The sequence below is a fragment of the Arvicanthis niloticus genome, chromosome 2 (genome assembly GCF_011762505.2).
Source record: "Arvicanthis niloticus isolate mArvNil1 chromosome 2, mArvNil1.pat.X, whole genome shotgun sequence".
NCBI classification, from domain to species: domain Eukaryota; kingdom Metazoa; phylum Chordata; class Mammalia; order Rodentia; family Muridae; genus Arvicanthis; species Arvicanthis niloticus.
The window spans coordinates 125007758-125033851 of record NC_047659.1 but is presented as its reverse complement, the minus strand read 5'-3'; the positions used below and the strand labels follow the sequence as shown (position 1 = coordinate 125033851).

Genomic DNA, 26094 nt, shown 5'->3' with positions numbered 1-26094 from the left:
GCTGCTGCTTATGATGGTGTTTATTTGGGGTTCCAGGGCTCAGGGAGGGTGGAGTGGCAGATGGGAAGACAACGGGATCACAGGGGCGGGGCATCCCTTTTCAGAGCCAGGGGTCACTCCTTGTGCTAAGAGATGAGAAAGAGGCTGAACTGTATCACCTGTGTTTCCCAACTTTAACACACCCCACACAGAGGAGGGACCGCCTTACCTTGGGGCCCAGGGCATCCCTGGACCTTGCCCGCAGCTTGTTAGCCTGGGTTTCTGCCATGTCTGCCCGCTCCTCAGCATCGTCCAGCTCGTGCTGGGCCTTGCGATACTTAGCCAGGTTGGTACTGGCCTGCTGCTCCTAGAGGCATATGCAGGGCCTTGTTTCCCATTGGTAACTAAAATGGCCTTGCTCCCATCCCCAGAAAGAAGCCGACTTCCCTTAGTCCTCCCTCCACTCTTCCTGTTGCCAGCACCAGCCTCCCCTTACTAGAACCCACACGGGGAAAAAAAAAGTGGAGACGTCCTTCAAGAGGTGCCTGTGTGTCACCTGCCCATCATACCTGGGCTGAGGAAAGAAACCATTCCCTTTTTAGTCCATTCTGTAGCTCTGAGTGGCCTGTGCTGTAGCCATAGAAGCCCCCAAGCTGAGAGGACGGGGCTGCTACCCTTTAGTTCAGCCTGCTCGCAGATGCTTTCCTGGCAAGCCCTGCAGCTGAAAGCAGCTCACCACTAGTGTCCGGACCAGTCCTGGACCCCAGTGTGCTCACCGCCTCCTCGAACTGACGCTTGTAACTCTTGACCTTGCTCTGCAGTTTGTCCACCAGGTCCTGCATGCGAGCTAGGTTCTTCCTGTCCTCCTCAGTCTGGGCAAGCAAAGGGCTATCAGGGTTTGCCTGGACTGGGTTAGCTCCTGTGCCACCTCCTGGGGTGGACCCCACCACCCACCTGGTATGCGAGCTCCTTGACCCGGCGCTCATGTTTGCGTACACCCTTGAGGGCCTCGGCATGCTTCTTCTGCTCTGCATCCAGCTCTGCCTCCAGCTCTCGCACCTGTGGGGCAGGAGGAGGGTCACCTGCCAGCCAGCCAGCCCTAGCCTCAGCCTGCAGGGAGGAAGGGCTGGTAAGGCCTCATACACCTTGGCCTCTAGCTTCTGCACTTGCTTCTTCCCGCCCCGGAGGGCCGCCTGCTCTGCTTCCTCAAGGCGCGCCTGCAGCTCGCGCACGGTCTGTTCCAGGGTCTTCTTCATCCGCTCCAGGTGTGCACTCGTGTCCTGCTCCTTCTTCAGCTCCTCGGCCATCATGGCCGCCTGGAGGGGAGGAGATAGCACAGTGGGGAGGAGGCAGGGGATGTCCCTGAGCTCTGTACACAATCATCCCCAACCCTGACCCAGGCTTACATCAGTGATGGCCTTTTTGGCCTTCTCCTCAGCTTCCCGCCTCTCCTGCGCTGCCTCCTCCACCTCCCCACTCAGCTGGGCCAAGTCCACCTCCAGCTTCTTTTTCTGGTTCAGGAGGCCTGTGTTCTGTGGGGAGCAGAGCCTCAGCAGGCCAGCCGGGCCGCGCTCCCAGCCCCCATCCTTGTGACACCTCTGGCCGGTCCCACACCTGCGAGTGCAGTAGGTTGAGGCGTTCTGTGGCCTCCAGCAGCTCCTGTTCAGCCAGCCTGCGGCTGCGCTCGCCCTGTTCCAGGGCGGCCCGAAGCTCTTCCAGCTCAGCTGCCAGCAGTGCAGCCCTGCGCTCGAGGGCCTGACCCTGCTCACGGAGCTCCGCAGCCAGCCTCTGCTCCTCATCACGCCCTGCTTGTTCCTCCTTGAGTTGAGCCTGCAGCAGCCTCGTGGCTGCCTGTGCCTCCGTGGCCTGGCGGGTTGCATGGCCCAGCTGTAGCTCCAGGTCATTGAGGTCCCCTTCCATCTTCTTCTTGAGACGCAGTGCTTCGTTGCGGGCTCTAGTCTCTGCATCCAGGGAGGCCTGCAGGGACTCCACAGCCCGCTGGTGGTTGCGCCTGTAAGAAGGCAACATGAAGGGCAAGTTTGGCCTACAGGAATGGAGTAGGTCAGGCATTACCTGTGGCATGCTAAGAGACCCACAGAGTTGGGAACCCATTTGGGGGAGCAAATGAATTGTCTGTCTTCAAGCCCCTTGTGACTTGCCAAAAAAAAGTTCATTCACTTGAGACCAAGGACATGGGCTGAGCTCTGGCCCTGACCATCTTGTGGAGGATCACCTCAGGAATGGGAACACTCTAGTCATGTGGCAGGGACAGCTAGTCTAGTGTGCCACCATGGGCATGACAAGACCGTTTTCCAGAGACCTCAGGTTAGTACACTCCTCATCCTTCTCTGCCAGCTTCCTGTCCACTTCTGCCTTGACCTGGGACAACTCCAACTGGATCCGCAGAGTCTTTGTCTCTTCCAGCTCCAGTGCCCCCTAGGGATGTTGATCAAGCAGTGTGGAGTGAGAGTCCTCGGCAGGTATTTGGGGACCAATGAAACCAGGGAGCCAGGGAGCAGAGTCTACCCACCCCTGTGACCAGCCTGACCTCAGCCTCCTCCAGCGCAGCTTGCAGCTCACTCTTCTCCCCTTCCAATGCCTTCTTGGCCTTCTCCAGTTCCTGGATGCTCTTCCCGCTGAGGCTGACCTGGTCTGTAAGGTCACTGATCTCCTCTGCAGAGTGAACAGAGCAAAGAGGACTCACACTCACCTCTGCTCTGAGCCAGGTTTCTTCCTTCACCCCAAGTCCAAAGTGATCCTCAAGTGCTCTGGACCTCCGGTCCTACCCTGCAGATTCTTGTTCTCCCGCTTGAGCGTCTCCAGAGCCTCGAGCGCCTCCTCATGGCTGTGCCGCAGTCGGAAGAGCTCGGTGCCCAGACCTCGAGCCTCCCGCTGTGCCGCCTCGAGCTCCCGCTGCATCTCCTCCTCCTGCCTCCTCCGCTCCTCTAGCGCCCGCTCCAAGTGGCGCTGCTTCTTATCCAGGGCAGCAGCGGCTGAGGTGGCCCTCTCCAGCTCCAAGGTCACATCCTCCGACTCTGTCTGCAGCCGCAGCTTGGCCTTCTCCAGTGAGGAGCATTTGGCATTTGCGGCCTCAACACCTTCTTCTGCCTCCTGGAGCCGCAGGGCCAGCTTCTTCCTGGACCATGGACAAGCCAGGGTGGACTATGTACCAAGGGACCCTGGGGAAAGAACCCCAGAGTCCCCACTACCACACACTGAGCATACAGGCCCGAGTCTCTCCTGGGTCATGGTCAAGATGCCGGCTACTCACTTGGCCTCCTCCAGCTCCTCGGTCCTTTGGATGGCATCGGCCTCATACTTGCTCCTCCACTGGGCCACCTCAGCATTGGCTTTGGACAGCAGCCTCTGCAGCTCAGCCTGAGCCTCGGATTCTTCTTCATGCTGCTCTCTGAGGAGGTCACAGTCGTGCCGCAGAGCCTGCACTGCGTGAGCCAGCGCACCCTTGGCCTGTAGGGACACCAGTGGCCTCCGCATCAATCCAAGCTAATGGCGCCAGTGCCCACCTCTCTGCCCCACAATTGCCAGTGCTCGTCCACCTTGCTTTCTTCCTCCAACTGCCGCCGAAGTTCCTCCAGACTCTGAGCTGCCGAGGTCTTCCCACGGCTCAGCTGGCTGATCACAGACTCCTTCTCCTCGAGCAGGCGGCCCAGCTCCCCTGCAGGTGATGGGGCCAGCAAGCCAGTCAGTTGAGGCGAACCACACAACCCCTACCTGGCATAGCCCAGCTAAACCCAGGCCTCACCATTCTCCGTCTGTAACCGGCCCCGCTGGGTGCTGGCATCCGCCAGCTGTCGCTGAAGCTCTTCCACTTTGATCTTGGCCTCGCTTAGCTGGTCCTCATAGGTCCGGCACAGCTTTTCTGCACTGGCCTGGAACCCAGAGTCAGAGATCAAGACCAGTTTGTGCATCCAAGGGCAGGATGCAGGGGCCACCAGTCAAGAGACTGGGACCTGGAAGACTAGGTATGAGACCAGAAATCCAAAGGAGACTCGAGTTCCAGGTTCAAGGTCTGGGTTTCTACTGTGGGCACAAATTGGGAGTCTCAGAACCCATCCCAAGGTCACTGAGTCAGTATTAGGTATTAGATCTGGGGACAGGTGTCAGGATTTGGGGTGGGAGTCAAAGTTGGGACATGAGTGAGTGTTAGGGCAGGGGCTAAGTCTGAATTCAGGAGTCAAGAGCTGGAGTCACACTCCGGTTGAAAGGGCTGAGGCTTGGATGTGAACCAAAGCAACCTGAGCCAAGGAATGAGAGTGAGCACTCAGGGTTAGAGGTCGGGACTGCTGTGGGGCTGGGGTTAGACCATCCAGGGGTCAGGAGGTCATGGCTGCCGTGGAGTATTGTCATGAAGCGACCAGAGGACAGAGGGTAGGGTCAGCGTAGAGTCAGAACTGAGGTAGGAAGGAGGCAGACCTTGCCACGGGCCAGAGTTTCCACGCTGGCCCCCAGATCATCCACTTCCATGCGCAGCTCGCTCTTCTCCTTCTCCAGTTTCTGCCGGATCCGCTGCAGGCTGTCCACCTGCTCGCTCAGATCTGCAGCACTGTCAGCCTGCTTGCGGCGCAGGGCAGCCACCGTGGCCTCGTGTCGCAGAACGGTCTCCTCCAGCTCCCGCCGCAGCCGGCCCAACTCAGCCTCACGCTTGCGGCAACCCTCGCGCTGCCCGGCAGAGGCTCCGCCAGCCTCCTCCAGCCTCTCACTCAGCTCCTCCAGCTCTCGGGCTGCCTCAGCTCGCTGCTTTTCCACACGGGCACGGGCTGCTCGCTCAGCCTCCAGCTCCTCCTCCAGCTCCTCAGCCCTCGCCTGGGGAAATGGTACCGACTCTGTGAGCCCCTGAACCAGGCCTGGTCCACCCAGAGCTTCCCCCATTGCCACAGTGTGCACCTGTAGTTCCTTGATCTTCTTCTGCAGCTGCACCCCCAGGAGCTGTTCATCTTCCACCCGCAGGTTCAGCTGACTCAGCTCTGAATCCTTCCTGGGAGGACATGGTGGGATGAGCCAGCCCTACCTGCTATCCACCTGCCCACCTCCTTCCTTCTAAGGCGTCCTAAGGAGCCTTGATCCTGGGCATCTGCTGTACTCAGCCCTGGTCCAGAGAGGGCAGGACATGACCTCTGCCCACAGCAACAGGGCTGAGAAGGAGAGCCCATCAGGTTCAGAGACGCTGCCTACCCCACACCTACTTCTTCAACTTCTCCTCCAACTGCTGCTTGTCTTGTGTGGTGTCTGTCACTGTCTCCTGCGTCAGCTTCAGGTCTCCTTCAAGTTTGCGCTTGGCACGTTCTGTATCCATGCGAAGTTTCTTCTCTTGTTCCAGGGAGCACTCCAGCTGTGGGGTGGAGAGAGTAGAGCCTGGCTTTGAGCAAGCCAGTGTGACTGTCGCCACCCTGACAGCCCCCAAGAGATTCCAACTCACATCCTCAACCTGCTGCTCCAGTCGGATCTTGGCCTTAGCCAGCGCGCTCACACGGTCCTCTTCAGCCTGCAGGTCACCCAGAGCCTGCTGGTGAGCCTCTTGCAATGCCTTCTTCTCCTTAGTCAGGCGGACCACTGATTCATCCAGTGCAGCCATCTCCTCTGTCAGGTTCTTTACCTGTGGCAAGGCCCGATTTCACTGTGAGGACGTTGCTCCCCATAGGCTGGTCTGAGCAGCCATCTCTTCCAGCTAGCTGCAGGATACAGAGAGGCCACTAAACTGAGCCTCCACCATTCCTACCTACAGGTTTTATCTCCTTCTTGAGCAGGGTAAAGGATTCATGGCTGAAAGCTCATACCCAAGCACAATGCCTGGCTCAGAGCAAAGGACTAGTGAGTGGCAGCCATTTACAGTATCAGCAGGTATCCCAGGACCTGCGTCCTAGTCCCGGCCTTATCTGTGGCACCCGAGCAGCCTTACGGTTCCTCTTCTGTGTAAGAGTCAATACTCACAACACTGACAACCACAAATCTCTGTGACGGAAGGATTTGCAGATCGGAAAAGTTGCCCCTCCAACACGCTTGCAGTCCAGGACAAATGATAATTGCTAGTCTTTACTAAGCACCTATTGTGTGCAAGGTCCTGTAATACATGCTTAGCAAAGGCTAGTTACCCCCCCCCGCTCCCCCCCTCCCCCCCCCCCCCCCGCTCAGGCCCTTCCCACCTTGTTCTCGGTGGCTTGTTTCTCTTTCTCAGCCTTGGCGAGTGTCAGCTCCAGGTCATCGATGTCCTTCTTGAGCTCCGTGCACTCATCCTCCAGCTTGCGCCTGCGGGCGGCCAGGTCAGCGTTCACTTCCTCCTCGTCCTCCAGCCGCTCGGTCAGCTCCTTCACCTTAGCCTCCAGCTGCACCTTGGACTTGATCAGCAAGTGGCAGCGCTCCTCCGCATCCGCCAGGTTGTCCTGCTCCTGAGGAGATACGGAGGAACAGTTAAGGAGCTGTCGGTGGCTGGGGACCGGGGCCAGCCCTGAGGAAGAAAGGCCATTTGTCCATGCAAAGGCAACTCCAACGACACAAATGGCAATTCAGTTTGATAGATGAGGAGCTGGCACACTTACTAACACTCTGCTGGGTCCTGGGAACTATTGCAGGAGACACACAGAGACAGAAACGGCACTGGTCAAAATCAACATTAGCCACGATGCAGACGACCTAGGAAGCCTAAGCAGAGCTCTAGGAGAAAAGCCCCACTGTGCACATGCTCACTATCTGAGAGGGGGGTGTGGCTGGGTGCAAGCCCAGCCCTGCCCAGCAGGGGGCAGCACCAAAGACCACTTCAGAAGCAGTTTCCTCACTGCCTGCTGCATAACCTCCCAAGCTGGATGGGGAGTTTTATAACCATCATGTCTGTATCTTCCCCAGGACCATCTCCAGCATCAGCCTGGGGCTGGCATCCAAGTGACACTCAAAATGTATGCTGAGTAGGGGCTGGGGAGACAGCTCAGTGGTTAAGAGCACTGGCTGCTCTTCCAGAGGACCTGGGTTCAAGTCCCACATGGCAGCTCACACTGACTGTAATTTCAGTTCTAGGTGCTCTGACACCCTCACACAGACATGCATATAGACAAAACAATGCACATAGAATAAGAATTAAAATAGCTATGCTGGGGTGTTTCTAGACTTTGACCATTGCCCTCTAGGTATGGCCCTGTCATCTGCTTCATAGATTTGTGTGTCCCTGAGCCAGACAAGAACAAGGTTTGTGTATCCCTGAGCCAGACAAGGGAGCAAGGTTATATTTTCAGGGAAATCAAAGATAGGGGCGATATGGCTCCCCTGTAGCTTTGGTTTAGGACACATGGATAAAGGCCTTCAGGGAAGGCTGGGCAGACATTGAGTCTATAGGTCTCCTTTCCTGGCATTTCAAGAGTAGAAAGACAGCACAGAAGGTCCAAGTACCCAGAGTGTTCCAGGGCTGCCCTGGCCAGTCTGACTCCAGGGTTTCATTGGCCACCTGAGCCCCTGTCCCACTCACTGCCTGCAGCTGCAGGGCCAGGTCGTTCTTCTCCTGAGTGACGCTGACTTGAGTCTCCTCCAGTTCCTGCCGCTTGGCCTCAGCCGTAGCCAGGGCCCCTCGCAGGCCCCGCAGCTCTGCCCTCAGTGCGGCCAGCTCCTCCTCCGCCTGTGCTGAGCGCAGCAGTGGCTTCATCTTGAAGAAGAGCTTCATCCAGGACCAGTTCTTGACGGCATTGAAGGCCCGGATGTTCCACTGGATGGTGAACAGGGCATCCCTAGGGAGAGACAGCTTGTGAGGCAGCTGGCTCTGCCCCTTCAGGTGCTGTGTCCTCTCCGTGGTCTTCCTAGCAGCCCTCCAGAGCAGGGGAGTCTGGGGAGCAGCCCCAGATCCACCTCCCAGGCAAGGTTCATAACCTTCAAATGTCCAGGTGGCCTCTCAAGTGTCTGAAGGCAGCTTGGCTACTAGCCCCATGGTCAGACTGCTTGACTCAGGCTCTCTCTGCCAAGCATACCCACCTAGAGGCCTGTCTTCTACTTAAGCCAAGAGAATAACAAAGAAGAACACGGTTCAGAGTCTGGGCAACTTCAGGCCACACTCTGGACATGCAGAGGGCAGAGGCTACTCTCACCCTAACTTTAAGACATGTTATTTTTAGTGTGCATGCGCGTGTTCATGTGTATGTACACCACAGCATGTATGTGGAGGTCAGATCTGTCTTTCCACCATGTAGGTCCTGGGGATTGAACTTAAGGTATCAGGCAGGGCAGCAGGTGCCTTTACCTACTGAGCCATCGCTCTGGCCCTCACCCCAGTGTTAAGGTGTAAAATCCTAGGCTAGGTGATATGTCCCAGAACCTCACTCCAACCAGCCATGGAGGGGGGCAACCTAGGCAGCATGGCAGCGTGGAGAGCACTTCCAGCCCTGCAACAGTGGTCACGCCTACTTCCCACCCTCACTGTCCATCCCTCACCCTGCAGCTACCTTCCTCCTAGCATGCGCTGGTACTCCAGGCGCATGAGGCGGCCCCGGCTCCGAGCCTGCAGCAGTGTCAGCACCTTAGCCAGACGCTGGTCCCGGAGCTCCTCCAGGATGCCTAAAAGCCCAGCCTTGAAGAACACCTAAGAGTAGGGGTGTAGCCAAGTGGGATCTCCGTCCAGTATGACCACGTGCACCCAGGTTAAGCCCTAACTCCAGTACACCCAAACCTTGGTGTGGCCAAACTGATACTGAGTATGGTCGATGTCCAGGGAACCCAGCAGCTTCTCTGTGGCCTTCCTGCTGTCCACAAAGGTGTCATCTGGGATGGCACTGGGGTTCAGGATTCGGTACCTAGGAGATCAAGAAGAAGCTGCAATGGACAGGACAGGGTACAGGCCACTAACCATGGGAAGCCAGAAGTGGTAGCAAGAGAATTGTGATTTCCTGACCTCTCAGAATTGAGGTTCCAAAGAGGCATATGCTGCACAAGATGGCAAGGGAGACTGTTACCACACTGGGGGAAACAGCATGTTCTGTACAAACCTCAGCAGAGGGGCCAGGTGTGTGACATACAACTGAAATCCCAGCATCTGGGAGGCAGACGCTGGAAGATCTTTGAGGCCAGCTGGGCTAACTGGCCTGACTCTGTCTCAAAAGTGGGCTTGGTGGCTTAAGGGCATTTTAGTGACTTTGTAAATAGATGTGGTGTTTATAAAGAACATGTGACATTTTTGTGATTTCTTAAAAGTAAAAACATAAAACAAAGCAGTGCTGTACTGTCCCAAAGTATCACAAAATAAAGACACATCTGAGAATCCTATTCAGAGGAAACAAGAATTCCTAACATGTCTACTTACATGGACGTTTACACATCTGCGCACATGTGGGCAGTGGCCATGCAGTGAAAGGCAAGCCCCAGAGACAGGGCAGGCCCCTTCACTAGGGGACCCATCAAACTGAAGGTGTGGGTCACTGGGCTACTGTGGTTTTACAGACAGTAAAGAACAGCGGTGATGTGCTGGGTGTGATGGATGGCAGAGGCAGAAGGATCAAGACTTGTTGAATGCCATGTGGGTGGTTTGCCTGCATGTATGTACTCTCAGAGACCAGTAGAGGGTGCCAAAGTCCCTGGAGCTGGAGTCATGGACTGCTGGATGTATGGTTTTAAGTCACCACGTGGGTGCTAAAAACTGAATTTGAGTCCTCTGTGAGAGCCAATGCTCTTCACCACTAAGCCAGCTCTCCAGTTCAGGTTTAGTTTTAAATATATGTGTACAGACACAAGCACACATGCATATGGGGGCCAGAAGACAGCCTCAGGGCTATCCTCATGAATTCAGTCTACCTCCTTTGAGACAGGTTGCCTGGAACACATCAGTTAGACTGCACTGGGTGGCCTGGAGCCTCAGAGCGCCTCCCCTGGGATAATGACTGTGCGCCGCTCTGCCTAGCATTTTTGTGGGTTCTGGGACTAAATCTCAGGTCCTCATGCTTCAAGGCAGGCCTTGTAGTGAGCCATCCGCCAAATCTCAGGAATTTGTTTTGGGTTTTGGGTTTGAAACCTAGACTGTCCTAGAACTTACTATGTAGCCCAGACTGGCCTCATGCCCCTGGTGATCCTCCTGCCCAGGCTCCTTACTGCTAGGATTATAGATGCAAGACAAAATGCCCGTGAGTATTGAGAGTTTGAGGTTAGCCTGGGCTACACAGCAATATCCTGCTTTAAAACAAAAGACAAAGATGATGCAGACTCACAGGAAACCATTCCCTAGACTGATGACATGAAAACCACACCTACAAGCTGTACCATTTACCTCAAGTCTATTCACCTCTTTCCTTAACCCAGTTCCAGACTCAGACATCTCCTCAGGGGACTGGAACCACTTTTTGTTCCTCAGACTCCAAGGCTAAGGAACCTTAGCTTTGTTCTCCCAGCCCCTCAGGCTCCACCTAGTCTAAGAGCAGTGGGAGGAGGCTGAAGCAGCCAGCACCCACCGCTGCCTGAAGTCAGCATACAGCAGTCTGTTGGGGAACCCTTGGCGGCAGATCCGGATCCCCTCCAAGACCCCGTTACAACGTAGCTGGTGTAGCACCAAGAAGGAATCCATGACCCCTGGATGTGGTGGGAGTGGAAGAAGTGGTTAGAAATGCAAGGACATGCCTTTAGGTCCCTACCCAGGCCTTACTTAGAGACTGAGCAAACCCTGCAAGGTGAGAGTCTAAGATGCTTCCAGTGCCCCCATCCTGGCCAGCCCAGGGACACCACCTGGAGTCTTGTTCTCGTTGGGGACGATACAACGGACGAAGTGGGGCTGTGTGGCCCTCAGGTTGGTCATGAGCTTATTGAGATTCTCCTAGGAGTGGGGAGAACAGGGAGAGGCACAGGAGGGGCAGAAAACCAGAATTGGATGCCGCAATGGATAGGGACCAGAGGGGACTGGGCAGAGGAGCCTAAATGCTCCTTATGACACCTGCCCCACCCCATCCACTTCCTAAGTCTTTACCATCCCCCAGGGCTCCCTCCTTCCCCCAGCCCTACCCAGGCAGCATGGGGGCAGGCAGCAGCACAGACTTGCTGTGATGTTCACATGGAAAGGAGCTAAACATCACTGCAAGTCTTAACAGCTGCCCACCCAAGACACAGGGACGGCAGGGAGCAAGGAGGGCGTAGCGGCCTGCAGAGGGCGGGGTAGCCTGCGGAGGGCGGGGCAGCCTGCAGAGGGCGGGGCAGCCTGCAGAGGCGGGGCAGCCTGCAGAGGGCCAGGGCTGCTGGGGACCCAATCTGGACCTCACCTTGTGAAGCTGAGACACCGTCTGAAATGATGCTGCTTTCTTGCGCTTCTCTTTCACCCCAGACTTGGGGGGCTCGGCTACAAGAGATAATGAGAACTGGTTATGCCAGCGAACGTGACTCTGTGGATCCCCAGGAATGGCCAGCTTGTCCCTCAGTACTCACTGGAGCAAGAACCTGCATAGTTCTCATAGAGGGTGGCCAAGAGCCTATTCTGTGACTTTTGGAAGATGGGGACCACCGTCTCATTGAGGGGGTCCTTGTTCTTCTCTAGCCAGCCCACGATGCTATAAGGTACCTACAAAGAAAAGTGTTGACCCAAGTGGTGACCCTGAGGAGGGAGAGAGGACAGCGGTTAAGTATAGAGCTCCAGTGAGCACCTACCACGCCTGCGTAGTGGACCACCTCGAAGTGAGCCTGGTACTTGCGTTTCTTGTCTGGGCGAGGCTGCTGGAAATTAGGTGACTTCCCAGAGTGATTGTCATACAGCTTGGCCCTGAAGCTTGCATCTGAGGCCTTGGGGAACATGCACTCCTCCTCCAGAATGGACAGAATGCCCAGAGGCTGGGAACAAGAAGCAAGACTGAAGGGCCAGGCTAGACCATGCTGACTGGGCCCTTAGACTTCTGTTCTCCAGTCTAACTCCCTCTGGGAGCTGTTTCAGATCCATAAGCCAGCTGTGCAGAGAAGTCGGGCACGTGTGTATACCCAGAAACCCACCTTCTAGGAGAGAAGAGTTTTCGGCTTGACTTCCAGCCTCCTTCCCCGCCTATGTGTTTAGAACAGACTGGCGTCTTTGTGCCCCATGAACTAACATCCATGGCTCACATGTACACATTTTTTTAAAAAGCCAATTGAGTCTGCATTTTGGTATCTACACTCATTAGAAACAGGGATACTGCATTTTACTAAATCTATGTTTCTTTTTTTTAGTAAGTATTTGTTTACTTGTATGTGTCCAGAGGCAACTGGATCCCTTGAAACTGAGGTTACACGTGGCTATGACTTGCCTGCTGTGGGTGCTAGGAACTGACCAGATCTTCAAGATCTGGTTAAGATCAAGTTAAGAGCACAAGTGCTTTTAACTACTAAGCTGTCTCTCCAGCCCCAACCTCCACTTCTTAGCTGAATGGAAATGATTCACTTCAATGCTTATTTAATAGACAAACAAAACAAAACAAAAACCATCAACCACCTAAGTGCCCAACAGCCAGAAACTGAGAGTCACCTGCTGCATGGTCTATTCTAGCTTTTCCACAGTATTAAAAATGCATGTTCATAGGGAAAACATGCTACAAATTAGGACTGTATCCATAAAAAAACAAACTTGCTGGGCTGGCAAGATGACTCGGTGGAAAAGACACATGTCACCAAGCCTGATAACCTGAGTTCCAGCCCCAGGACCCATGAGACAGAAGGAGAAAAATGACTCCTGAATTATCACCTGACCCCACATGCCATGGTACATGCTTACCAACACATCAGCCCACAAAGCAAATAAATACTTGTAACGGTTACAAAAAGAAACACATGCTTAGGGCAAAGCATCTCAAGTGAACTAGTTCAAAGCTAAGGCACAGGCTGCGGGAGGCTCAGAGGGAGGTCCCCCTCCAACCCCCTTATTTCCAGTGTTTCTAATTTCTTTTTCCATTCTTCGTGCAGAGGGGAAGCATATGCAATGTGTTACAATCCAATAAACATCGTCCTCAAGTGAGTTCTGCACAGGGACCTGGTGAATGGCAGCGTTGCCCACAACACTGGCCCGTCTATACCACGCTCATGACACCATTCACCTATACCCACTATTCCCCCGCACACCCACATGCACAGCCTCGTAGCCACATTCCTACTCACACACTCACTTCAATCACAACCACACATCGGTACGCAGCTGAGACAGGCCTGCCCGCACGCACGCATGCGCAACTCCTGGCAGCGTTCCCACGCTAGGCCTAACCTTCTCGATGAGGTCGATGCAAGGCTGCAGGTCAAGGCCGAAGTCGATGAAGACCCAGTCGATGCCCTCCCGCTTGTACTCCTCTTGCTCCAGCACGAACATGTGCTGGTTGAAGAACTGCTGCAGCTTCTCGTTGGTGAAGTTGATGCACAGCTGCTCGAAGCTGTTAAACTACGGGCGGCAGAGCCCCAGTCAGCAGATTTCTTGTGGATGGGGACTGGAAGATAGGGGTGGGGTGGTGCGGGGGGGAGGGTGCGAGGAGGAGCAGGGCTGTGGTCCCCCATACCCACCCATCAGCCTCTGCCTCAGATAGGGCCGTGCCGTGGTTGAGTGCTCTTCTCACCTCAAAGATCTCAAAACCAGCGATGTCCAGGACCCCAATAAAGAACTGTCGGGGGAGCTTTGTGTCCAGGGTCTGATTGATTCGCGATACCAGCCATCGGAACAACCGGTCATAGGTAGCCTTGGCCAGGGCCCCCACAGCAAATACCACCTGTGGATGCAGGGAGGCAGGGTCGGGTGGAAGCTGGCAAGAGAGGGATCCTGCCTCAGCTGTCCCTGAGCGAGCCTTTGTAGCCTTCTCACCTGCTCCACACTCTGGCCCTTGGTAACGTACTCGTTTCCCACACGAACCCGGGGGTGCAGAAGACCTTTGAGGAGGTCTCCACTGCTGACGCCCATCAGGTAGGCAGCCTTGTCGGCACCTGGCAGGGAACATCACTTGGATAAGGAAGAGAGAGGCCAACAGTGTAGGCACTTGGGGGGGGGGGCTCAGGGGTCTGTTGTCACAGTGTGGGGGTTTGAAGAGGAAAGTTAGAAGGAATCAGGGCCTGCAGACTGGCCCCTCAGGAGGGTCCGGCCAGACTGAGGTTACAGGTCCTCACTCTCAGTGCCGTCTGCCTCAGCCTGTTCCTCTCTCTGCTTCTGTTTGAACTTCATGTTGCCAAAGTGCAGGAGGGCGCCCACGATTTTATAGCAGGCACACTTCTCATCCACGCTGAAGCCCAGGATATCCATTGCATGCTGACGTAGGAGAACAAAGCAGGCTCAGAGACATATGGGTCCTTGAGAGTCTTGCCGAGGAATGCCCCACTCATCCTATTTCCTGATCGCTACCCAGTGTACATGTTCACACACACCCAAACCATGGGAATACAGCTTGGTGCAACCTCACCCCCCCCGTCCCCCCCTCCATGGAGCATACATCAGTGGCAATAAGTTCCTCCCCGTCATCCATGTTGTCCACGGTGGTGACCCCCTGGCTGCAGAAGTGGTAGTCATAGGGGTTCATGGACAGGAGCAACATGTCTGTGGACAGGGAGCCCCAGGAGGTGAGTCAGGCTGAATTCTCAGGCTGCCTTCCTTCTCCTATCCTACCAGGAAGCCCAAGGACAGAGGTCTCTCAACAAGAGTCTTGAGCCTTCCCAGGGCTTTTCTATAACCTGACCTTCTGGTCCCTATAATCCATACATGGGGCTTTTAGTTTTTTTCATCATTTATTTTTATTTATTTGGTCTTCTGAGACAGGTTCTATGTAGCCCACGCTGGCAGTAATTCACGATTCTCTGATCTCAGCTCCTGAGTCCTGGAATTACAGGTATGGCCCACTGGCTGCTTCTGTTTTACAGTTGTGTGAATGTGGGAGAGACCATGTGTGTGTCAGTGTGTGTGAATGTATGAATGCGTGAGTGGCTGCGTGAGTGTGCGAGTGCGCATGCGCGTACGTGCGTGCAAGCGTGTTTTCAGGATTTCGTGCCTCCTGGATAAGTTATCACTGAGTTGTACTTAGCTCTTTTCAAATTTTATTCATTAACATGTTTATTAGCATATCATTATATTTTGTTTAGACTGGTCCCTCTACATAGCCCTGGCTGTACGGGATCTATGTAGATCAGACTAGCTTCAAACTCAAGTGCTCTGCTTGCCTCTGCTTCTTGGGTACTAAGATTAAAGTTACCCAGCTCCTTTTAATTTTTAAAGTTCATACGCATGTCTGGGCATGAATCCCTTTCTTTACGGTTCTATGGGGAATGACCCTCAGTCCAGAAGACTCTCCCATCCTTTGACCGCTGCTCACAGTCTTCTCTCTACCCCAGATCCTCAGCTGGATACCAGGACAAGGGAGGACCATGCTTTGCCTTCAAAGGGCTTCCAAAGTGAGAGTGGACATAGATTACCACTGGGTTCCCTTGGTGCTGGGTGGGGGTTCTAGTCTTAGGGTAAACAGCTACAATCTTGGCAGGACAATGGAGCTAAGAGGCCTGTTTTCCCTACCATAGGAACACATACACATGTGCACGTGCACACACACCACCACTGCTGCCACCGCCACCCCCTCAGCAAAAATCACTACCAAAAAGTAAATAAAAACCAAAAGAGGGCTTAGTGATAATCAGAAGCAGTAGGAAGAAGAGGGTGGGTACAAACAGGCTGTGTGCTTCCAGGAGAGTGAGGTCTCCTATCCTATCCCTCTGCAGAAAGAGTGAACAGCCATCCCAGGGCCTGGCCTGATGAGGTTCAGGCAGTGTCTTTGGAATCTGACCCACCCCCTCTCCTGACCCTCACCCTGCAGCTCTGGCTTCTTCCCTGAGAGGATCTGGTAGTAGACATGGTAGCCACGCTCACCGGGCAGCTGGAAGATCACTCGAGACTTTTCCAGGAGATCTGCAGAAAAGGGGTGCTAGCCTGCCATCTCCTTACTTTCCCAGGGCAAAGTCCCCAGTATGGTGCAGGGATAGAAAAGTGGCAGCCAGGAGAGGCAAGGCATGTGTGGAGGTCCTCGTGTCTGTGCACAGGCAGGCCTTCACTGGAAAGTGCCTTCCCAGGACCTATGTCACTGTGGGACCTGTGTCTTTGGGAGGCCCTGGTGTCTTCCCTCATTGCTCTCAAATTATCTATTGAGGCAGAAGTCCCTCAATTGAGCCCAGAGCTCACCGATGAAGCTATCTCACTATGCAGCTTGCTTTAAGACTCCCTGCCTCTTGCTTCCCCCTACCCTCCGGGCTGAGATTACAAGTGGGCCTCCAGAGTTTACATGGCTTCTGGGATGTCTAAATTCTGGTCCTTGTAAAGCACAGCAAGGACTTTACTCATAAGTCCCCTCCCTAGCCCCTCAGAGGAGGCTTAGAAGCAGGGACAGGAAATGGCCAACTTTAGACCATAGACAAAGCAGTAGAGACGAGGAGGCCAGTATGATGGGTAAGGTAGACTCAAGTGGGAACTGGTCGGAGATGGAGAGAAATGGCCAGAGCAGAGAGAAGCCAAAGGATTTGTTCAGTTCAGCTTCTGTCCTTCCTCCCACACCTCCCCTACCCTCTCCCAGACTCACAGCTATCAATGTCCGCAGAGGCCAGCTTCCCAGTGGGACCAAAGTGGATACGGATGAACTTGCCCTGCAGCGGAGGGACCACACCGCCCTCAGCCCTCAGTCCTGTGGAGGGTTCTTTCCACCAGTGCCCTCCCCACACCCCCATACTGACTCTTTTCCCCCAAGCCCCCAGCCACATACTTCCTGACTGAGGCCACTCACAAAACGGGAGGAGTTGTCGTTCCTCAGAGTCTTGGCGTTGCCGAAAGCCTCCATGGCAGGGTTAGCCTCGATGATTTGATCCTCAAGGGTGCCCTGGAGGCAGCAGAAATGAGGGGCCAGAGCAGCCCATGGAATCTCTGGTCTTAAGAAGAAGTGGACATCCCCAGGACCCCATAATTGCTGTCTGCCCCACAGGTGGCCATATACTTACCCCAGTCTTTGTTGCCAGAAATTGCTGGAGGAAGAAGGAGAGTGTCAGAGGGTGTAAGGTCTTTCAGAGTTAGGGTGGGGGCATTGGGATGACAGTCAGTGGGGCAGTGTATGTTAGTCACCTAAATATTTAGTAATGTTAATGGTGACATTCTCCCCTGGAACACTCTATACACCTAGCTCTCCCGGACTGATCAGCTGGGAGATGCTAGACAGGAGGGCTTGAGGCAGGGGGCAGCACTGGGGTCTCTTGTCTCTGCCTTCTCTGGAATCTCTTCATTGTCCACATTTGCACAAGGGGCCTGACTAGAGTCTTCTCTCATTAGTGGCCCTGCCAAAGCTGTTCCTTCTCTAGAAAGGCTTCCCTGATCTTTGATAGTGCAGCAACTCCTGCACACTCTGCCCCTTCTTCCCCACCTCCCACACCTTCCCTATCCTGCGTTAGCTGTGTCTGTGGCATTGTGTACTGACTGCTACCCAAAACAGCCCTTCCTGCTGCATGTGATGAGCTCTGTCAGAGCAAGGAGCTGAGACAGAAGGCGATACCCTTCTTTGTCTCGCCTGAGGGACATACTGCCCAGAGTCCACACTCCTTCCTCCCCTCCTAGCTTCATCCCCCCCCCATTTCCATTTGCTCCACCCCCCCAACCTTTCTGCTCAGATGCCAAGAGCCTGGGAAGAAGAGAAAGAGAAGAGGGTTCTGGAGATGGTAAACACATCACTAGGGACTTTGTGGTCACTCATTCAGTTATTGACCTCCAGGGAGCCCAAGACTTAAGAATGCCCCAGATACATTGCTGAGAAGAGGGGAAGGAGCTCCTGCCCTCCCTGTGCTACTTATATACTGCTTTTGTTCAAGACTCTCTGGCCAGGCTAGCCAAATCTGAGCTTGAGGGGAGGGAGTTAGTACTGCTTTTAAGTCCCCAAATCCCGTGGATGACCTTCTGCTGAGCTGCACCCCCCACCCCAGGATCAGAACCCCTTCCTATTCAGGCACTCCCTTGTCCCAGCCCTTCTACTTGTGTTCCTGCCAGCTTCAGGCTCTGTCTTCTTTCCATTTATAGGGTTACCCTACTTGTCTATAGTATCCTCAAAGTCTTTCAGGGCTCAGGAAATGATGGGCGAGAAAGAGAAGAAAGAATCTCAAAAAGTCAACCGCAAAAACAAAAACTATGGCTGCAACCAAAAACCCAAAACAAACAAAATCCAAAATCAAGACAATCAAGTGAGGAAATGGGGAAAGGAGGGGAACAAAAGACAAAAAACCAAAACAAACAACAAACGGAAAAAGAAGAAGAAAGAAAACACAGCAAGAAGAAAAACAGAAAAAGAAAATTGCCCCAGAAATAAAGCAAGGCTCAACAGGGCCAGGAGTGTAGGTTGTGCAGAGGAAGCCCGGGTCTGCTCACATCGATATAGATGGGGGGGGGGGGGGGGGGTCAGCTAAAGCCACAGAGCTCAGCTGGCCTGTGGGCCAGGGATGGGAGAATCACATTAAAAGCAGCAAAAAGCACTGTGCCTCCATTGCTTAAAAAGTTTTTAAAAAATTTTAATCAAAACCATGGGCCATGCAACTGTTGAGAATTCCCAGTGCCCTCAGCTCTGGGTAATTAACGTCTGTGGATCAGCCTGCTCCTCTCATTGGGAGCAGGTAACAGACCTCAAAAGAATATGGCACAAGGAAATTTTCACTTCCAGATAAAAGCACCCTACTTGGTAAACTCTTTAAAAATGGTGAAGGTCACAATGAAAAAGTACACACACACACACACACACACACACACACACACACACAATCCCACGAGCAGTGATATGGCTCCTGTCTGTGTGGTGCAGGGAAGAACTGCAGCCAGTCTGGCTTAGGCCTACCTAACACAGTGACAGAGGTGGCCACGGGTTTTCTGGTCGAGCCTTGCTCAGGCCAGAGTCTCACACCAAGGTAGGAGGCTCAGGCAGGGCTGGGGACTCTGGGAGGTTGCAATTTTAAAAAGAAAGAAAGGAAAAAAAGAAAAGAAAAGAAAAGAAAAACAGCGGGAAGCAGTGGGGGTTGGTGCCCAGGTGGGCGAGTCTTACTGCCTTCTTGCCTGGCCCGTCTCCCAGGGCGGCGACGATGGCAAAGTACTGAATGACCCGCTTGGTGTTAACCGTCTTACCGGCCCCCGACTCTCCCCTTGGACAACACAAACATCAGTCACTAAAGCCCATTTGTCTCTCTATCCTCCCAACCCCCAAACCTCAACCCTTCCCCACCATCTTTCTTCCCAACTTGGTGTCCCCAGACCCAAACTCCCAGCTACTACTCTGTGAGATGACAACGCCAACATACCACAGAAAACCGAGTACTGACTTAGCTCCCAGTGCCAATCCAGGTACCCCACCTCCATCAGAAGACCCCGGAGGGTCAACCATGATCATCTTACGGATAAAGAAATGAGCCTCAGAAGCTCTGGGCCTGCCTCTGCTCTGTGCAAGGTTCACATTTAAACATACTTAACTGTTGGTAATTTTGTGTGGCAGGTTAGGTTGTTCTGTTTGCATTGGTGAGGTTCAGGGGCCCAAAGGCACACAGCAAGAAATGGGAATGGGAATGCCTGAATCCAGCCTTGTCTGGCTTCAGGGGGCTTCTTCTTAATAACCTACAGTTGTGTGTGTGTGTGTGTGTGTGTGTGTGTCCATGTGTGCATTTGCATGTATTGACCTGACTGGACATGAACTCAGTACATACAAAATGGATCCCTTTCCCATGAAGGCTAGGGAAGGATGAGGGCTGAGATGCAGAGATGAGACGAGAAGGAAGGGAAGAGGACCTATTTAGAACCTCCAAAGAGTCAAGATTCCAAGATCTCAGGAGAGATGGCAAGGAGCTTGGGGCCACTCCCATGTTTGAACATCTACTTTCTAACCCCCCCCACACACACACACACACAAAGGGGGTCAGGGAGGACTTGGGCTCCAGGAGGTAAAGGCCCTGACCTAAGCACTTTGGATCCAACTCTGAGAATTAACTTTGGTTCCCCACCACCATCAAATGGTCAACACTCGCCATTCAATGGCCAGAGCCCCACTCACGTGATCAGCATAGACTGGTTCTCTCGGTCTAGAGAAAGGAGAGAGGGAATGTGTTAGCCAGGTGAGGGACTAACCGTAGGTGGACTGCCTGGATCATCTAAGGTGCAGACACAGTCCCCACCATCCAAACACCCAGTGAGAAACACCAAGTAGGACTTCCAAACTAAAAAGGCGGAATAGCTAGGGTAGTACCAAGGGAGGGGAGTGCTGAAGGGAAAGGGAGGGGGGGGGGTCTTAACCGGAAGCCATCCTGAGCTGAGGGGTGGTGAGGGAGGTGGCTCTTACTCCGGAGCATGTCGTTGTAGGCGTTATCTGCCACTGCATATATATGAGGCGGGGCCTCAGAGCGGCGTTTGCCCTTGTAGGCAGCCACCACAGAAGCTGTGTAGACCGGGAGCCATTTGTATGGGTTAATGGTAACACAGAAGAGGCCCGAGTATGTCTGAGGAGAGAGTGAGTTCACGGTTGGAGCTTTTGGGGAGCGGGTAAAGAGATGTCTAAGTCCCCGTTCCCAGGCCCACCGTGACCTCTGCAATATTCAAGAAGCCTCCAGATATGCCAGATATGCTGTGCACGGCTCTTTCTCCTGTTCCAGCCTGAGCCCCAGGTAACGACTAACCGAGCCCCATAACCCTTTGCCGACCCTTCAGAGGTGCCAAGTAGACAGCCAGGCCCCACACACGGCCTTGGCTCTGCTTCCAAGACCCTACATATCACCAAGCCATCGCTCTAGGGCACCCCTCGTTCACCTACAGTTTGTTCCTCTAGCCCGTTCCTTTGCCACTCTTCAGTTCTGCTCTTCCAGCTCTCCTCCAGCTTAGTCATTCCCTCGAGGCCCTGGTTCTTCCCTTAGACCCGCCCCATTAGTGGCCCCGCCCATCGCTGAGCTGTGCCTGCCCAGAGCTCACGTAGATCATCCAGCGAGCATATCGCTGGCGCAGGTTGTGCAGCACTGCAGCCTCGTTGAGGTGCGTCATCATGGCCATGTCCTCCAGTAAGTCGAAGCGGGGTGGGTTCATGGGTTGCATCTCCGTTTCACGCACTGTCAGCACCTTCCGAGGAAACGTGCCACATGGTGAGGAACAGAGATGGGCCAACTGACCCTCTCTCCTCTCTCCTCCATACACACTACCATGCCCCATTCTGCTTCATTCACTCTGTGGATCCAGCTGGTCAGGGGATGCACCCAGGGTCAGAGGAGCTAATCTCAAGGAAGGGAAAGCTCAACCTTCTGGTCTTTGGTCTCCACGGTGACTCTGCCTCCGGTAGCTTCAGTCTTGACCTCAGCTTCCACATAGGCATCTTGTTCATCAGGCACCCAGACCCGTTTCTTGCCTGGGTTGCAAAAGAAAATAAAATAATAAAATAAAATCAGACTTTGAGAGGGCCTCCAAGTGTCCCACTAAAGCAATAATCCACACCCCCTCCCACCTCCAGACCTCACTGGGGGGCCTTCTGCCGGGACATAGACATTCCAGTGCAAACTCATCCAAACCCAGGGCAGAGATGGTCCCTAGAGATCTCAAATTAGCTGATTGGAATAACTGTCTACACTCCACACCTGGGTTCAGCTCCCTGCCACCTGAGACGCCTTCCTTCTCTCTGGGCCTGTTTTCTCAAATGCAAAGGCCATTAAGAAGTTGCAGGTAGGCCAGGCAGTGGTGGTGCACGCCTTTAATCCCAGCACTTGGGAGGCAGAGGCAGGCGGATTTCTGAGCTTGAGGCCAGCCTGGTGTGCAGAGTGAGTTCCAGGACAGCCAGGACTACACAGGGAAACCCTGTCTCAAAAAACCAAAAAAAAAAAAAAAAAAAAAAAAAAAAAAAAAAAAAAAAAAAAAAAAAAAAAAAAGAAGTTGCAGGTAGGGCTTCCCTTCAGTATGAGGCTCCTAACTCTCTGGTGGGTTGCACCTTCCCCATTTCACTGAAGGCTTGGACACAGCTGGACAGGAGATGTACCTTGTGTCCTCTGCTCATTCCTGACTGGTCAGCTTGAAAGATAGAAAAATCATAAGTTGATCCCCTGAACCCTACTCTTAAAAGCAAAGACATAAAAACCTGTAAGTCAAACACTGTGTTGCCTCAGTCCCAGGAAATTAGCTGACCATTTGAACAGATGGCCCTAACTAAACAAACCTTAAGATTCATGGTGTCAGGATGCTATGGGCCCGAGATTAGCCTGGCCGGGCTTTGAACTAACAGCCCTGAGACAGTTGGTGCCAGGATGCTAAAAGTTTGAGATAAGCCTGACCCCCTTGAACTGGAGCTCATGATATATAGTGTGAAACTAGTTCGAAATAGCCAATTATAAAGTGACACACCATCCATCTTAGGAATTTGAGATCAAATGTATTGATGACCTAGTGACCTGTTCCCCCTCCTTCCCCCTTCCCTAACTCCACCCCCACCTAGTTTGTAGATTCCCCCTTAAAAGCGGTAAACTTCTTTTGTTCTTGGCTGAATTCGGCTGCCCCTGCTGGCTTGAAGGAAAGACAGCCCTGGCTAGCCAGTAAACCTCTTGCGATTTGCATCAAGTTGTGTTTCTTCTTGAGTGATTTGGGGTGCGTCTGCAGTTCTCCACGGATCGGTGAGGTCCTTTTCATTTGGGTTTTACAAGCTCACTCTAGAGCTTCGGAGAGCCCACATTTTTATGTGATAAAACGTGGACTCGTGCAGACAGCAAGTTCTGTTCCCTGCCCCTCGCAGTCTCTAGCCATGTTCCTTGATCAGAACTGTTTGTATACTAAGGCTCCAACTCAGGCTCCATTAATTAATTAATTAACTTAAATTAAAATGCTGGAGGGAAATCCTTTACTCTGCATGCAAAGAGAACAGTTAAGATAACAATAGCAGAATGTCAGACCAAGCTGGAGAAACCTCTCCATTCTTCTGAGACAGGTTCTCTTATGTAGCTCTGCCTGACCTCCAGTTCACAGAGATCCACCTACCTCTGCCTCCTGAGTGCTGATATTAAAGATGCGCCCACCTCGTCCAGTTAAGCACTATACATTTTGAGCACAGTGCTGGGTACAACTCCAGGTGTTGCCTACCACTGAATCTGGCTCTCCTTTAGTCCCCGCCTCCCCAGATTATTGAGAAGATACACAGAGAATCATCAGCTCTGGGCGTGGTACGTCGTAAGCCCCAGACATGCATTGCCTCTGTTATTATTGTACTATGAGCCAATCAAGTCATAAATAGTAGTCTTTATTCCTGTCCCTAATCAACAGTGGCTTTGGCTCCATGGAAAGCACTAAAAATAAGTTCAGCACAGGTTTTGTGGACACGGAGGCCACCTGCACACATCAGTCTCACGTCAGAGTTCCCAGGTTCCAGCCTGAGTCTTCACAGAGACTTCAGGAGCAAGGTGACATTGTCTCATTTTACAATGGAGCAAACCAAACCTTGCTTCTGACCACACAGGACTCACATGGTCTCTGTGATTTTAGCCAGAGGCACTCAGAGGGAACTGAGGGGAAGACCCAGGTATGAGGCCACACGTCTATTCTCTTCACTCCTATCTGCTGGGCTTCTCCATGGCTGTGTCCCTCTCTGCTCTCACTTACCATCCCATGGGACAGTGTGCACCTTCATCATTTCCTGGTAGCCCTGGCGGAGGTAGCAGGCTGATTCTCCAAGTTCATTCATATCCATCATGGTGTTGAGAGGTGGAAGAGGAGGACCTGAAAATTGAAGCGGCGATTCAAGGCAGTCCTAGGTAGCAGACCCTGCAAGATGGCAAGCACAGGCAACTCAGGGACTGGGACCCACACTGGGGTAGGATCCTCTAACCCACAGGCTTGATAGAGGGTGAGTCCCTGGGTGAGCCTGCAACCACACACCTCCAGACACAAGAGCATCCTCTGCTATAGGTACTGAGGTCCTGGGCCCACCCATGGGTGCTTTCCTGCCTTCCCTCCAGCTCCAAACCCAGCCCTGGTCACCCGCCCTCAGCCCTGGTCACCCACCTGGCACCGCGATGAGGGCAGGGAGTGCTGCTACCCCTTTTATTGCTGTAGTCAAGGTCAGCAAAGGAGAGCTATGTCAGCATCTCCACGTGTCACAGCCCCCCCAGCCTGGCCACAGGACACAAAAGACAAATTCCCTTTTATCTCCTCTAGCTCAGCCCCTGGGCTATTTTTACCTCCCATTGTCAAGGGATCACAAAGGCAGGGAGAGAGAGACAGTCACTCAGTCAGGAAGCTGGGATTCAGAGTGACAGGGACCTGGACAAGGCAGTGAGGCACTCAGGAGTGGAAACTGAGTCACAGGGAATCTCCTACACGCAGAAAAAAGACATACACTTCCAGAAGGAGAGAGTAGAGACCAGGGAAGGCAGCCATAGGATGCCCATTGTGGCCATTGATTTCAGTTCTCTTCATGCACTTAGGAAAAGTGGAGTCCAGAGGAAGACGGCACTAGCCATGTGTCAAAGGTCAGAAGTCACAGGCAGCGCTGAAAGGATCCGCACCCTTCTGCAGCACCTGGACACCACCCCCTCAGCCTCTAGCTCCACCTCTCAGAGTCTCCAAGGAGAAATCCAACATGAAGAAAACCCACACAAAGCTGGCCTGGTGGACATCTAATACTCAGTATTAGGTCTCAAAGAAATGGCTGAGATGCAGTTAGCCATTTACCTGAGTTTGAGGCCTAACACTCGAAAGGCCCAGGTTGGAAGGAGCCAAGTTCAAAGTCAGTCTAAGTAATTTAGCTAGACCACCATCTCAAAATTAAATAATAGACAGAAAGAGGGCTGGGGATTTAGATGGAGACAGTGCTCACCAAACAAGCTTGAGACCCTAGGTGTGGGTCCTGACAGGAAGGAGAAAGGAAGGAAGGAAGGAAGGAAGGAAGGAAGGAAGGAAGGAAGGAAGGAAGGAAGGAAAAGAAAGAAAACCAGAGATGAAACCATGAAGTAAAAAGGAGAAAGAAAATCTAGAAGTTTATGCCAGTTAGGAGCTCCTCCATATTCTGACATTCATGATTTACAGAAAGCCAACTTCTTGTACCCAACTCTCATGAAGAGTGGTGTGCATACAATTCAGTCTGTCTGATATGACTTTAGAATATGTCAAGATGCTTCCAGACTCTTCTGCCCATCAATTCATTCAGGGCTTGGTGACATTGCAGGATTTTAGAATTATAGGCTCAAATGATCTAAAGGACACTGGGCCCAGAACTAGAGAACCCCAGAGCCAGGATTCCAATCAGATGCCAGGCTGAGCAGAGCATAAAAGGATCCAAGAACCTTGGACACTGGACATAGACCTAGGACATTCTAAACAGACACCAGGAGAATTCTCTGTACCAAAAGGCAATCCTTTTCAGATATGTATCTGTGCCAAACAAAATATACAAGGGTAATTTTATATGTGGCCATTGCATTTGCTTTAAGAGCAGGCGAAACTAAGCATGGACACAGAAGTGGAAGGCTGGTCTTCTGAGAATGGAGGGCATAAGAAAGACATCTAGAATGAAAGAAATGCTCCAGACACTGACCCACAGGGTGGTCACATAGTTGTGTCTACCTTGTGAATCAAATCAAGCTGTATGTGTTAAATGTATGTACACACACATATAATGAAACACACACACACATACACGTATGTATATGAAACATGAAAGCCCCCCTCCTCCTGAAAAACATGAAAGCTTTTAAAACAACTTTATTGCCAAGTTTGGTAATGCCTGACATAAGTATAAACCCTCCCCCCTCCCCCCCCAGGGATGGTCTCTGCTCGATTTTGTCTACATTTGGAATCTTTATGTCTGGAATCTTACATCTCTAGTCCTCATCCTCTTGATGCGTTTGTGACAACAAGGTCATTGTTACTCTCTGTGAAGGTAGGTTGTTTCTCATTTACCTCCTGCCACTAGAAAGGAACTCTGAGGGGTGGGATCTGGGCTGCATCCCCCCGGCACCTTCCAGGAAGCTTGTCCAGGAGAGAGACTCAGTAGACAGCTGTCAGGCAATGAACCAACCTTGATACTTCATGTGATAGAGTTTTCATCTCTGTACAAGGTCAGACACTGGGAGCTGAGTGTGAACAATTTGTAGGTGTGGAGAGTAGGGACTGGACAGATGGTTCAGTGGGTAAGAGCACTTGCTGCACAAGCCTAAGTGCTGAAG

General features: G+C 52.9%; 1 protein-coding gene across 6 annotated transcripts; it reads right to left on the bottom strand.

Moving 5' to 3' along the window:
* Nucleotides 1-2: 2 nt before the first annotated feature.
* Myh7b (myosin heavy chain 7B) lies at nucleotides 3-23636 on the bottom strand. 6 transcript variants are annotated; one of them, XM_034496088.3, is made up of 41 exons: nucleotides 23531-23636; nucleotides 21196-21302; nucleotides 20876-21019; nucleotides 20253-20409; nucleotides 19968-19995; nucleotides 18972-19068; nucleotides 16900-16923; nucleotides 16689-16781; nucleotides 16488-16551; nucleotides 15725-15823; nucleotides 14364-14467; nucleotides 14044-14182; nucleotides 13745-13863; nucleotides 13503-13652; nucleotides 13160-13330; nucleotides 11587-11766; nucleotides 11368-11500; nucleotides 11205-11281; nucleotides 10678-10765; nucleotides 10407-10524; nucleotides 8639-8762; nucleotides 8415-8551; nucleotides 7451-7706; nucleotides 6141-6383; nucleotides 5417-5593; nucleotides 5184-5329; nucleotides 4885-4975; nucleotides 4414-4803; nucleotides 3743-3869; nucleotides 3537-3655; nucleotides 3251-3447; nucleotides 2766-3115; nucleotides 2528-2652; nucleotides 2300-2415; nucleotides 1594-1990; nucleotides 1386-1511; nucleotides 1125-1295; nucleotides 934-1038; nucleotides 756-851; nucleotides 209-346; nucleotides 3-125 (listed from the first exon to the last, which is right to left on the bottom strand). In XM_034496088.3, the coding sequence occupies exons 1-41, from the start codon at nucleotides 23619-23621 to the stop codon at nucleotides 114-116; spliced, it is 5826 nt and encodes a 1941-aa protein (XP_034351979.1). In that variant the 5' UTR covers nucleotides 23622-23636; the 3' UTR covers nucleotides 3-113. The 6 variants fall into 6 exon arrangements, with proteins under 6 accessions (XP_034351979.1, XP_076786177.1, XP_076786178.1 ...); XM_076930062.1 differs by lacking the exons at nucleotides 20876-21019; nucleotides 21196-21302; nucleotides 23531-23636 and adding an exon at nucleotides 20721-20827; XM_076930063.1 differs by lacking the exons at nucleotides 20876-21019; nucleotides 21196-21302; nucleotides 23531-23636 and adding an exon at nucleotides 20717-20807.
* Nucleotides 23637-26094: the final 2458 nt, after the last annotated feature.